General features: G+C 41.7%; 1 protein-coding gene across 1 annotated transcript in view; it reads right to left on the minus strand.

The window, feature by feature from the left end:
• The window catches only part of LOC138300942 (dual specificity protein phosphatase 13A-like), a 38,228-nt gene extending 27,197 nt beyond the window's left edge, over positions 1 to 11,031 (minus strand). The window contains exon 1 of the mRNA XM_069240865.1: positions 10,829 to 11,031. Within this exon, the coding sequence (XP_069096966.1) occupies positions 10,829 to 10,974 (146 nt within the window). The 5' untranslated portion in view covers positions 10,975 to 11,031. The remainder of the gene's footprint in view (positions 1 to 10,828) is intronic.
• Positions 11,032 to 15,040: the final 4,009 nt, after the last annotated feature.

The following is a 15,040-nucleotide window of genomic DNA, read 5'->3' on the forward strand; positions in this document are numbered from 1 at the left end:
TCTGTGTCTTCCTGCTACTTTCATATTACCAGGAAACAATTCAGTGAAATACACACACTTGACCTGATAAAAAAATGACCAACAATGCAGCAAGACAACTGCAAACAGTTACGGTTATCCTAATGTCCTAATAGCCACCTTCTTGCACAACCTCTAGTGTGTGTCTGGTCAGCTGAAAGAGATTATTTCCGAAATGTTTTTTTCATTTAGCCATGCAGCAAATGACCACCCTCCCAGTAAGGCAAATTAGACAGAGGGAGACAAAGGGCCAGACTTGTTAAGGGTCTGGGGCCCTGGGGCAAAGTCATGCTTCAAGGGGTGTAATTTGGGCTAATCGCCCCTAATGCCTATAGTTTTTGATACAAAACTGGCTCTACTAAGATAGCCAGCCTGAGATATGTGCTAACAGGGAAAATGTTTTCATTTCTACAAACATTCCACAGAATGCATGTATGATATTCTGACAGCACACATGCATTTTTGTGGAAAACGTATGAATTTGTTTAGGCATAGGAATTTACACTGGAAATAATGGAATAGTGTGCTTGCAATACAAATACTATTTTTGACAGCACACACACCCACACCTGCGCACCATCGTGCAAAGGTTGTGTGAGATGCTAAGTTGTCTGTATACCAGCGCAGGGGTAGTGAGCAGAAGAAGGACATTTTTAATAAATATGGCTCTGTGCGTCTTTCTCCCCCTTATGCATAGGGAGCAACTTTGGTTGCTGCACTGCTTTTCGTTAAAGAATAATAAATATGCCATGTAATGTTTTGCCAAAGAAAACACAATTTGGGTGATTGTGAGTTTCCCCTCAAAATTAAACTGTGTTTTCTATGGACAGACACTTTAACTCCATGAGCCTCATTTCCTTTATCGGGTGAGTGATTTACTTTGCATAAGCTATGCAAACAGGCATTGGCAAATTCAAAAGGTCTTGCCTTTCAATGCCTTTACAGCATCACATATGCACTACAGTGTTATCGTACCCCAAGCATGGCGACCAGTGGTCGAAGTTGGCGGGATCGGAGGGGCACGATGTGCCCATACTTTTATGATTTACTTTTTGTAAAAAGACAACAGTCCTAGGATGGTTAATTCCGACAGCTTAAATGCCTCAACTGAAGTGCCATTCAGTGAGTCTCCTGTGTGGTGAAAGCAAATCCGGGCAGACAACCAAACAAGCCTTCATGCCAGGGTGCGTGCTTGCCTGAAGGAAATGCAAATGTGCTGTACAAGTTAATTTGCAAATGTAGGAGATGATTTGGAGCCAGTACTGGCTTTAATTCACCTAATCACTAGAAGCTTTATGATGACAAAGCTTTATTCTCTTTGAGTCGTAGTGCAAAGAGTTAACAACTGGGCTGTGAAGTGCATGCTTTTAATTGTAATTGTATGTATATCTCGCTTACTACATAAGGAGGTGTTGAAGGGACAGTAATGTCAAAAAAATGCACTCTGCACTCTGGGTATTACTAAAATCTATATTTTAGAAGCACCATTTTATCCTAAACATTTTGCACATTTTGTAGCAGTCTATCTTATACTATGTGTAATGCAAGTTTAAAATAATGGATTACATATTCACAGTACTTTCTGTCACAGGCTTGATTTTGTAGCACTAAAATTCACAAGTCACTTTTCTCCACTGCAGCTACCAAAACTTAATTCTGTGGCTCTCTGGTTACACACAGACCTCTGCAGTGCATTGCCTGATAGAGGTTTCACAATGTACTATGGTGAATTTCCCAATAAGTAACAAATGTTATTTATTTTACATTTAAGCTGCATGTTATTTTATATGTAGCTATCTAACGATGAAAGACCAAAACAACTTAGAGAATAGTGTACTTTTTAGCCACACCTTTGCTCCACGCCCATGCTCATTTACACCGCACGCACTGCATGCAGCATAACAGTTCCCATGCTTCGACCACTGGTAACAACGCATGCATGCGCATACCTTATGATGCTGTAACCATTTTGGTTTTTAAATTACAGTTCCAAGGGGGAGAAAACCCATCATAGAGTAGTAAATTAAAAAAGTATAAAACGTGCATCAAAGTAGTGGGCAGCAAATTGCACCGGCCAGGTCCTCCAAAAAAGAAAATATTAATAATAACAATGAGACAGGAGGGGGCCGTAAGCACCGAAGAGTGACAAAAGCAGAAGCAGAGAGCATTGGGGGAACTTGGTGGGGGGAGGGGTTGCAATAATTGAAAAATAGAAACAAAAGCAAATTGTTGCTGGAAAACAACCATTGGAAAAGCCAACTTGCAAGGTCTTTGCAAGCATCTGCTTTTTTTCATTTCATTTCTTCTTTTTGCAAGTATATGCAATACATATCACAAATGTCACATTAATAATAGTAAAAATTGTGTCATCAAATTGTGTTTCCTAAAACAAAGTAAAAAAATGACTCATCACAAAAAAATATAATGAAAGCATAGATTGGCCTACCAGCCCTGGTTGGTAGGCCAATCTATGAGCAAGACCAAAATGCCATCACTCACTGTGAAGAGAGCCAATAGCTGAGGTTGGTAGATCCATTGCCACATGATGTATACTTTGGTGGGCAGAAGCAAAATGTGAATGACAGACTAGTGGATGAAGAGGGCTGCTGGAGTACATCTCTGCACATAAGTATATATGTATTTTTGTTATGATTATTTTTAAAATACAGTGGCTGGCACAATTTTCAAAGTGATGGGGCTGTCCATCAGCATCACTTTTTTAACTTTTTTAACAGCATAGCGGTGAAGAATAATCCAAGTGCTGCTTAAAGAGTAAATATACTAAATTTGACAATTCCTAGTCGTGCGAGAGTGAAAGGAGGTTGTGGTTGTCCAGTGTTGAATTTTCACTGTAAGTTGTAAAAGTGTGCTTTGGTAAAGTATTGTAATTTATCAGGACCACATTTTTCATTGAAACACTGAGACATAGCTGAAGTAACAACAATGGTAAAGATGGTGCCAGTGATAGTGATGGAAATCAAGAGGTATGTGTTATAATAAAATAAAAACAGACAGCACATTGTGCCAGATAAATTCTGCCATGGGAAGTACTGTGTACCACTGTGTAGGAAAATGTTTCTTTTGGCATGACCACCCCCATTATTTGGACTGATGCTGCTGGTTTGACTCTGTGAACTAGGACTCTGTTAATCAGGTCCTTCTGCCTATATTCTGACCCATAAAGAATGCCAAAATGGGATATTCTCCTAATTGGCATGTTTAAGTTACAGATATGTTCCTAGTATATTGTACAAAGTGTACCCAGGGCCTGTAAGTTAACTATTACTAGTGGACTGGACCTTTGTGCCACCCACTACAGTGACAGTGCAAACATGACTGAAGATCTAACCTGACCTGTCAAAATAACCCCTTTTGACAGAACTATACCCTCATTTTAAGTACTAATAAGTCACTGCTAAGTAGGCGTTAATGCCCATAATGCAGGATGTATGGCATGTAAAGGTTTAATGCTTTACAGTGAAAAGGCATCAAACACTATTTCACTATAGCGTGGTTAACTAGTCCTCAGGAAAGCATTGGGATACCATGTTAAATTTAATAATGTTACCTATGCCTAGGAAACGGCTACAAAGTTAATTTTGGACTCTTAAAATATTAATTACAAGCCAAATTTACTGGTAAAGTCAAATTTGTAATAAATATTTAAGAAAAGAGACTTTGAGAAAGTCACCTTTTTCCTGCCTAAAGTCTCTAGGAGCATATTTGCATGAGCTTCCAATAGTCATCTAGGAGCTGAATAGCCCCTTTATTGGTGTTAACTTGCTCCCAAAGCTGAGGCAGAGGCATTGGCTGGTGGGATGTGTTCTGTTCCTCCTGCATGATGACCATCTAGGCTGTGTCCCAGAATTCATTTAACTTCAAAGGACCTACCCTGTCATAGGCACATGTTAGTTGACAATTGGGCAGGGCCTTCATTTGTTCACCTAGTCAGGTAGTCACAAATTCCAGTAGGAGCAGAGCTGGTTTGAAGTGACCACAGGGGAGGTGTTGCTCATTCCCTGGCCACACCTCTGGGTGGGCACAGGAGCAAGGAGAAATGTCTTGCCATGTTGGATTTAGGTAGAAAGATGCACTCTGTGAGGGGACTATAGGATCGGCTGAAGTAGAAAAAATGAAGAGTACAAGGGATGCACTTGTATTTTTCTGCCAATACATCCAATTTTATTGTGAGTATGAGATGTGCTGCTTTGGTGTGTTTTCTGTCCGATAAACAATACATTTACAGTAAGATTGCTGGTTGCAGAAGTCTGTAACCAATCCCAAGGGGCACAATCTAAAAAAAAGGGCCAGAAGGCTGATGCAAGTTGAAAAGAAATTAACTGAGGTTTGCCAAAAATATAGTAAAAATGCTTGCAGAAATGACCCATTCATTTTAGATTCACATGCGCTTGTTGTTTACAGACTTTCACAACCAGTGATCTTATTGTTTGGAGTAGGACATACTGGAACTGTTGCAAAAGTGGGTAGAGTTACCACTGGAAACCTTTTTCCTATTGCTTTGGGAGGGGCTACGAGTCACCCTTACCCATAAGCTAGGCCAGGTATAAATGTGGCACCCCTGGGCACCCTCTTCAAGACAATACTGGACCTGTGGAAGAAAGAAGGACTACACCTGTTGAGACCTGTGAGGAGACCTGAAAGGTTGGACCTGATCTCACTTGTACAAAGGACAAAGAAGTGTACTCCAAGGGATAGTTGGCAGACCTTATGTTAACCAACTGTGAGGCCTGATACCTTTTCGCAGGAGTGAAATAGACAAGACATAATTCCCTACTACACTGCACACCAAATGGACTCCACAGAAGTCACGCCTGACCCACTGGGACGAAGAGGCAAATCTTGACCAAGGCCAACACCAAATTCTACCTTGTGATGTAGGTCATCTTTTTCAGTTTCTAAAACTATTAAGAACAAACCTTAGAATATATATATTGTGATTCATTCTCAATGTATGTAACCCACTTTGAATTACCTAATATCCTTTCTCTCTTTTAGGTGCTGGTTCGTGGTAGGCTGGGCTTCGCTATGCTATACGTCTAGAAGACAGAACTCAAGACCCTTAACTCAGTGGTAAATTTAGCACATATGAATAGGAATATAACATCAATCTCTAACACCTACCTAGGTGTATAGGCTCTATGAATCAAGATAAACAAATAAACATCAGTCATTTTGATAGTGAATCAAAGTTCATGAAAGGTACATACGTTTAAGGCAGCTTTCATTTCCTGACATATAAAGTACATATGTATAGCATTTCCCTTCCTGTGTATCACTCTTCAATAAACAATGCCATGTGCAAGTAATAATATAATAGACCAAAATATAAGTCTCTGTTTGCTTATCAAACCTTGTACTGAAAATGAATATTTGTACTTCTTTTTCTCTTGTAGAAATAAACAAAAAAATGGTTGACTACACCAGTCCTTTCAACAAGACTCCATCAGATGAGTATTTTTATCTTTTCAATTTTATCCAATTCTTAACTGTTACCAGAATGTGTAGATTGCCACTTAAACATTGTCTTGTGTTCTTTGCAGGATTTCAGTGGATACAGAGGTACAGAAGCAAGAGAAAATATGCTTCTGACAGCAAGGAGGGTCCTGCTGCAGTTTTTGGCGAGGACGCTGAGCACTCAGAAAGCAGTCCAGTATCCAGCCATTGTAGGACCTTCCTTGAGTGCAAATTTTGAATTTCACCCAATCTGAGCTTTCTAAAAGTCAAAGACTTCCCTGGGACCTCATACAACAGCTATCCAGCCTTGTGGAGCCCATATCAGCCAAGGACTGCTGCCTTGCCCACTGAAGAGTTTTGACTACGATTCCAGAGACTAAGGCCCCTACTTACATCTTGGCAAAGAGAGAACTCCATCGCAACGGCAACAGAGTTCCCTCCCTGACAAGACTATGGTCTGTCTGCACAATTTAAATGCGGGCAGACCATAGTTTGATGAAGGGGGAGTTTACTCTGACTCCGTCATGGTAAAACGTCCCAGATGACTGGACAGAATAAGGGCTGCTTTGAGGTTTGGCTATGTCTGCCTACCTAATTTAGATAGGCAGACACCATTTTTCATTACTCATCATCACCAAGGAAAACATTGTGAGAATAGGCAATGAAAAGGCCTCAACTGTTTTGTTTTGTTTTTTTCAAAAAGAAAATCCCACAATGGGATATTCCTTTTTAAAATAAAAAAAAGTTGAAAGTTTGCCTGACATTGGTCAAAATTACATTCCATTGACATGAACCGCTTTGACAGCAGTTCTTGCCAAAGCTAGAAATTTCTCCTGGGCCAGCGGACATTTCTAATTTTGGTCATCAGCACCTCTATCGAGGCGATGGGGTAATTTAGTCCATCTCCCTGGCAAAGGACGGGCTGACCGCTTATAAATAAATCAGGCCATAAGTCAGAAGTTAAATCTTCTGATGGGTTTGAGCCTGGTTTAGGTATCTGATCCACATTCCACGACCATTGGCCTAAAATCACACCTAGATGTCAGTCAAGTGCAACCAGTAGGCCAAGTTGGTGCTTAACACTTTTTGGTACTATTTACATTTAAAACTTTAAAAATTGTACCTCCGGCTTTCCAAATTGGGATTTTGGCCTTTTGGTGTCATTTTGTTCATTAAAGTTTTCTCTGTTGTTATCAAATGGAGAGAGTTTTTTATTGTGTTGTGTTTTTTGACTTTTTAACTCTTTAGAACTTCTAAATTATTTACACATTTTCTTAAATTAAGGCTGTCTGCTGTGTACCATTGCTACCAAGGGTTGAGCTCAGGTCTAAATTACTAAAATCTTTACAGAATAGTGACATTATTGCTTGACAATATACTAAAACAACATGTAATGACCACAATTGCAAAGTTAACAGAAACACAATGATTCTCGTTTTTACTATGCACTTAATAGGGAGGTAAAATATGATAACAGAAACAAGTTGAGAGTTTCTCTATACCTTACCTTACAATTTAGCATTTTGGGGAAAATAGGAGTCATGATGTGCAACAACACATGCTGTAACATGAGTGCTTTTGCACATTTTATTGCACTTACAGGGAGTGCAGAATTATTAGGCAAATGAGTATTTTGACCACATCATCCTCTTTATGCATGTTGTCTTACTCCAAGCTGTATAGGCTCGAAAGCCTACTACCAATTAAGCATATTAGGTGATGTGCATCTCTGTGATGAGAAGGGGTGTGGTCTAATGACATCAACACCCTATATCAGGTGTGCATAATTATTAGGCAACTTCCTTTCCTTTGGCAAAATGGGTCAAAAGAAGGACTTGACAGGCTCAGAAAAGTAAAAAATAGTGAGATATCTTGCAGAGGGATGCAGCACTCTTAAAATTGCAAAGCTTCTGAAGCGTGATCATCGAACAATCAAGCGTTTCATTCAAAATAGTCAACAGGGTCGCAAGAAGCGTGTGGAAAAACCAAGGCGCAAACTAACTGCCCATGAACTGAGAAAAGTCAAGCGTGCAGCTGCCACGATGCCACTTGCCACCAGTTTGGCCATATTTCAGAGCTGCAACATCACTGGAGTGCCCAAAAGCACAAGGTGTGCAATACTCAGAGACATGGCCAAGGTAAGAAAGGCTGAAAGACGACCACCACTGAACAAGACACACAAGCTGAAACGTCAAGACTGGGCCAAGAAATATCTCAAGACTGATTTTTCTAAGGTTTTATGGACTGATGAAATGAGAGTGAGTCTTGATGGGCCAGATGGATGGGCCCGTGGCTGGATTGGTAAAGGGCAGAGAGCTCCAGTCCGACTCAGATTCCAGCAAGGTGGAGGTGGAGTACTGGTTTGGGCTGGTATCATCAAAGATGAGCTTGTGGGGCCTTTTCGGGTTGAGGATGGAGTCAAGCTCAACTCCCAGTCCTACTGCCAGTTCCTGGAAGACACCTTCTTCAAGCAGTGGTACAGGAAGAAGTCTGCATCCTTCAAGAAAAACATGATTTTCATGCAGGACAATGCTCCATCACACGCGTCCAAGTACTCCACAGCGTGGCTGGCAAGAAAGGGTATAAAAGAAGGAAATCTAATGACATGGCCTCCTTGTTCACCTGATCTGAACCCCATTGAGAACCTGTGGTCCATCATCAAATGTGAGATTTACAAGGAGGGAAAACAGTACACCTCTCTGAACAGTGTCTGGGAGGCTGTGGTTGCTGCTGCACGCAATGTTGATGGTGAACAGATCAAAACACTGACAGAATCCATGGATGGCAGGCTTTTGAGTGTCCTTGCAAAGAAAGGTGGCTATATTGGTCACTGATTTGTTTTTGTTTTGTTTTTGAATGTCAGAAATGTATATTTGTGAATGTTGAGATGTTATATTGGTTTCACTGGTAATAATAAATAATTGAAATGGGTATATATTTTTTTTTGTTAAGTTGCCTAATAATTATGCACAGTAATAGTCACCTGCACACACAGATATCCCCCTAACATAGCTAAAACTAAAAACAAACTAAAAACTACTTCCAAAAATATTCAGCTTTGATATTAATGAGTTTTTTGGGTTCATTGAGAACATGGTTGTTGTTCAATAATAAAATTAATCCTCAAAAATACAACTTGCCTAATAATTCTGCACTCCCTGTAGAACGAGCATTTTGATTATTGTTTTCATGGTGGTAAGAGGCATAATTTTGCTTGCAGTTATGTCATTTTGCCTTGATATGGTAAAGCCAAATCAGAAAAGGGCGTTTATGGCTTAACCTAAAATGTACTTGCCAGATGGTAGAATGAGAAAAAAGTAGGTTTCCTGAAATGTTTATGTGCCACTTGAAATAATTGCCAGTATTTAGGGTGCAAGATAAATGTAATTGCATGCCAGTAATAAACTGGGCTTGCCTCTTAGGTCACAAAGAATAGTCATCTTTGAGTTTCCAATTATGATTTTTAAATGAAGCTAGGACTTATTTAAAACTTAGAAATATAATGTCTAGATGGTGTTGACCTTGTATGCAATACCCAGAGTAAAGATAATATGTAATAGTTTGACTAATTGTACTTTGGGATTAAAAGACAATGTTCCACATATGTCAGTCTATTATAATTAATATTTTGAAATATGTGTAAAATTACGTTTGCAAAGTAAGCAAATATTTCTTGACCTTTGCCATGCATGTAGCCTTTTGTTTTTAAATTTAAATCTTCATTACCTCATCAAGAATATCGAGCCACAAAATGCCCTCAACTTTGCAGTACGAGAAAGGAAACATTAACACTGATCCTTATGTTAAAATCAATTAGTCATAAAAAGTTGCTTGAATGTTGACCCTGTTTCTTTCAACATAAACGAAACACTGAAAAATAACAAAAGTATTTTTATTCCCGATAACCCAGCTCTGTTCCTCAAATATTGGCTGGGGTGGAGCGGCTCCTCCTGAACCCCAGTTCCTGTTCCTGACAAGGCAGCTAAAGCTGTCTCTGAGCTAGACCAAAATCTTACTTCTTGAAAGTAAGCTCTGAAAAGATACGTTATCCAATCAAAAGAGTGGCAAAGAAGCGATGCTCCAGTTAGAGACATTCACAAGAATAAGGAAATCCATTGTATAACAAGCATGCAAATGACGTTGACAAGAAACCAATCAATGGTTAGCAGTGGGTTGATCCAAAACCTACTGTGAGTATTGTCCATAGTAGGTCCTCACAACAAACAGCTAAAAGCTGTCCATAGGCAGAACATAAAACTTCCCTAAATGCGACCTCCGGTTTACCACAGATGTAAAAAACTGTAAACTTCGTACTTGTATAGTGCACTACTCACCGTTAGGGTCTCAAGGCGCTGTACGCATACCGCTGCGGAACCCCTCCTGGCTTTTCCCTGTGAGGCGCCCACTCCTGGGCAACCTCCAAGATGAAGCCAGGCATCCCAGCGCTGTTGGGGCCGTTGTGGAGATTAAGCAAGCTATTGCCCAGAGTTACAGAGCTTGTGCAAGTAGCAGACGGTTTTTATTATATAATTTACCTGTGAAACGAAATTGGGATAGAAAACCTCAAAAATCCGCTCACAGGTGAACTAGAAAATCGGAGTATTTCCAGCCTGAAGTGCCTGAAATACAGTGCTTAATTTGTGCTCGTTGTTTCCGGTGCGAGCATCGGCACTTATTTTTGGGGGCCGGCGCCTATTTATCTGCCTCATGCATTTGCTGCAAGCTAAAGACACATATGGAAAGACGGAGGAAGAGAAAAACAAAAAGAGCGTCACAATGGGAGAAAGTAGAAAGCTGCAAGAGTGAGCTGAAGGGGCAGGGAGTGGCTGTAAATGGATTGAAGAGGCCCGAGATGGCTTCAGGTTTGTGCTGCCTCAGTATTCTGTGTTCCCACATTTAATTGCAGCAGCCGCGTGTTTAAGAGGAGGGCTTTGGGCACCGGAACGTTTTTATTTACAAATTAAGCACTGCCGGAATATATATGTGTAAATTATTGCTTATAAGGAAGGCTGGCAGGGCTAGACGGAGACACTAATGGGTTAGGCAATGACTGGCATGTCACTAACTGCGCCAACCCTATGAGCCTTTCAAGGGCCCCTGTCTGCCAGTCATTATTCCTCCTACATTTTCAGTAATCCCTGAGAGCTGTAGTTTTCCAGCTCCATAAATTGGCAGCTAGCCAATACTGTAGTTTGTGCTCCTTATTTTAATATGAAATGAACAGGACCGCAAGTCCCAGGATACAGTCATCAACCTGGCAAACTATGGAGCTCTCTAGCTAAGTCAACTAAAAAGGATATCTGTAATCCTAGGTTCTAAGTCCATCTTTACTTACAAGTCGCCAAGGAATAGACTTGGCCAAACTTCGTCGACGTGGTTACACGACCGCCTCCCCGTGGCCAGCAGCTGCTCAATATCTTTCACCGTGGGACGCGAGCCTTTCTCGGACCCAGCGGAGTCAACGTCCCCTTCATCGTCCATGCCACCGTCAAGGGTGTATCTGCAGTTAATGGCTGCCACGCCCTGGGACACGTCTCCGTGCCAGGGGCCTGCCAGCATTCCCAAATACAAGTCGTGTTTCTGGAGACACGCTGCAGCAGGTGCTTGTTAGAGTCAAACTCCACTTTGCAATCTAATCAACGCGAAGTTACGCAATTGAGTCTTAACTTGGCCGCGCGTCAGCATATTGTTTATAACTGGACTTTCGGAAGGTAATATCGCTGACCGATGACTGTGCAGTTTACTCACGAAACAGCTGTTGGGTACAGCCCGAAACATTGCAGAAATAGAATTGTGTGCAACTTGCAGGTCACATGTTACAAACTTCTTAACTCAGCATTTCACCCTTTCACGTTCGCTGGCGCGATTCCAATGACATGTTCCTATATTATTGTAAGAAAGCATGGATGGCCCCGAATGATGATGACTCGAATATGTTAAGATAGGCAATTCTGTCTCAGAACTCACACTATCACCTTTCGGAGGGCGTCAATGCTCCAATCTTGGCCACCGTGCTTCTAATATTTGTTTTGAGGCACTAATACAAATATTACGAGCGAGAAGTTTCATTCTACCAATATGGTTATGATTCTTCACTGTATATGAAAATGGTCTGTATACATAACCCATACACTAACCACACCTGCCCCATCCATACACAGGTGCAAACATGGATCAAGCAGCTATGCTGGGTCAATAAAAACAAATTGATTGACTGCAGCTATGTCATGTCATCGTAGTAAGTGGTAAGAAAGGCAGTGTTTAGTGCAAACACCTGTGCTGACCGTCTCATTAAAGCACATTTCTCGGGGTGATAATGTGTGACAAGAATGTGTGTGTATATTGTTTGCATTGCAATTTGTTATGGTAGTGGTGTGTTGTATTGTTTCTTGTGCCATTCGGTTTTTGTGCCACATTCTTTCAACGTGGTTTTCTGTTGCAATGTGGTTCCTGCAGTAAATTGTGTTATGATTTTTTTTTTTTATTCTGTCCCGTTAAGTTACAATTGTGTTATTATGTTGATTTGTGTTGTGATGTTCTGTTGTTTTGTTAACAGATAACAACAAATGCTGCTACATTTCCAGCCAGAAGCAGCATGTCTTTAAGGTCCTATGGCTTCTGCTTTGTGGTGCTCTGCAAAGTGGGTGTGCGCCCTCTGCGTGATCTCTTGTAGTTGTGTCTTCCAGTACTAGGGATGGCATCGTGCCATGTTCTCTGCACCTCCACCAGGTGTTGCCTTGGCTCAGGAATCCTTATAGGAGCTCTGAAAAAGACTCACATATAGGGCCTGATTTAGAGCTTGGCGGATGGATTACTCCATCACAAACGTGACGGATATCCCTGTTCACCATATTACGATGCCCATAGAGAATTCAATGGATTGTAACGGGGGATGGGATATCCGTCATGTTTGTGAGGGAGTAACCCGATCCGCCAAACTCAACATCAGGCCCATAGATAGTTAGCCAAGTGTCATACTCGTGTCAGTGATACAGACGGTGTTCACAAGAAGTGCCAGGCAGGCTACATGGAAAGGATGATTTTAAACAATTCTTAAAGACCATGGGCCTCATTTACAAGAAACTGGTGCATAGCTCACGATGCACCAGTTTGCTTGCACCGCCCTGCACCCCCTTATGACACCATGGTAGCGCTGTATTTACAATACAGTGTACCATGGCACTCATTAGCACAGCTGCATCAGAATTTCTGAAGTTGTGGCGCTTTGCTGGACTAGCCTCAAAAAGTTTGAGGCTAGTCCAGCAAAGCTTGGGGAGGCCCATTGAACAAAGCACAGCTTCACTTTAACGCCTGCCCCAAGCAGGTGTTGAAAAATGACGCTAGGATGACGCAGTGAAATCATGTACATTTCACTGAGCCATTCCTAAGGGCCTCCTTGCAGGGGGAACGCCTCCCTTGCATACATTATACTTGGCGCATATATAATTTTGCACAAGGATTTACCATTGCGCCTGTTTGTAAATTCGGCGCTGTGTGGGGAACTGTTTGCGCCACCATAGTGTAAAAAGAAATTATGCTACAGTGGCACAGGGGCTTGTAAATGATCTCCTATATCTGGCTGTAGAAGAAGGTTCCCCGGGTCTTTTTAGTGTTCCCAAGGGAAACAAGTAGTATTAGGTTCTGAGGTGGTACGACGACCACCACGTTGGATGAGGCGTCATTTCAAACTGGAGAAAATATATGGAGCATATGAACTGAGCTGTGATTTAAAGATTGACAATTGTCACCTTTTCCATGAGTGAGAATTCCAGCAGTACCTCAGATTTCTGGGACTCGTGTTATTGGATAACACTCTACAACTAGTATATAAAGAGAAAAAATTGTGCTTCATGGGCACCCAACAAATCTGCAATATCAAGAAGATTAGAGGACCAAGTGCGGCCCGTCCCAATCAGTTCACAGTATCTGTGATTATGATGAGAAACGGGCCTCTTGCATAAAGATCCACAGTCCAGTACACAGAGATAAGCAGATTTACCTTTATGAGGACAGCCAGGGTCACACCTCAGTCAAGAACATTGATGGGTGTGAGTGGTAGATTTCACACAATGACTGCAGTGTAGCTTGCAAAAATGGCCATGGACGGGGCTGCCAAGCAAAAGGATTGAGGCTTGGATAGGCCCCTGATGTTTTCCCCCTCACCAAGCTTACGGTAGAGGTTCTTTTTTTTAACTGGTAAGCCAGAAAGTATTGAGGCGTTAGGAGTGCCACTTGGAGGCAGGACAATATTCTAATATGTAAACAACAATCTTGCCATCATTAAAGAATAAATCCATAATCCATAATGTGGCTAAATAGGGAACACAGTCAGATTATAACGTCAGTGACATTATGCTAGAGGCCAGAGCCAGTCAGTACCACTAGGTAACATGGACGTCAATTCACCAAAATCCCGGGACATTGCATGCTCTTTGCCCTCCACTTTCACTCTCACACACATACATACACACACACACATTCACACTTACATACACTCTTTCACATAAACACAGTCTCACCCGCAAGCACCCACACAACGTAAATGTAAAGCCATTTTTTATTCAGCTGCCATAGAACAGCATATTTCAGCTAATTGCACTGCATTTTTATTAGACTTATATTGAATAATAACCCTGACCAAACACATTGACACGATCCGCAGGTTAGAGCACATAAGGAGGGTAAGGGTCAATGAGTAACATTACTCACTGTCTCCAAGGCCAGTAATGCTGTTAGCACACAAATCTGCTTGCTCTGTTACCACTCTTTTTCCATGTCCATCCACAGTGGCGGCCACCACAAATCTCAAGTCGGGGGGTCGGGGATTAGGAAAATAATAAAAAAAAACATACCTGTCTTGCAGCTGACGCTGCTGGCCGCCTCGCTCCTCTTCTCTCCTGCTCCTGATGGTGTCCCAGCAGTCCCTGAGACACCAGCACAGGCTCCCCATGCGATCCTGGTGCTGCTCTCATGCTATAGGTGGCCGGCCAAACTGACATGCACAATTTTAAATGCACTCCAGTGTCCCCACTCCTCCTCTCCCCACCCGGCCTGCCCCTACCTGCACACGCTGGCTCAGTCAGCAACTGAAAAATAAAACAATAATAAAATATTGTTTTCTTTTTCTGCTGCTGACTCTGAGCCAGTGGGGCGACACTCCTCTGCCCTAGTAGATGAGCCGTCACTGTCCGTCCACATAGTTGTCTATTGTGAGAGTTGCTGCTGAGGCCCTGTACTTAGAGTTCCTCACTGCATTCTGAGTATTAGGGCTAACTGTCTCACTTAGCTTTCCATTTTGTGTGCTAACATGCTTTTGTAAAGTGAACCATGACCCTATGAATCCTACTTATAAATGGGCAAGTTAATAGGGCAAGTGTTCTCCTCGTACCCCCAGAACTACCCATACCGCAGGCTATGGTAAGCCTAAGGTGAGGGATATTTGCCTGTTATTAACATTCAGAAATCCTTGATTCCTTACTGCCTGCATGATTTGCTCCAATGACGGCCTGTGGGTTAATTGTCTTAAGGACAACTCCGGACCTGCTGT

This window comes from Pleurodeles waltl, chromosome 6 (assembly GCF_031143425.1).
Source record: "Pleurodeles waltl isolate 20211129_DDA chromosome 6, aPleWal1.hap1.20221129, whole genome shotgun sequence".
NCBI classification, from domain to species: domain Eukaryota; kingdom Metazoa; phylum Chordata; class Amphibia; order Caudata; family Salamandridae; genus Pleurodeles; species Pleurodeles waltl.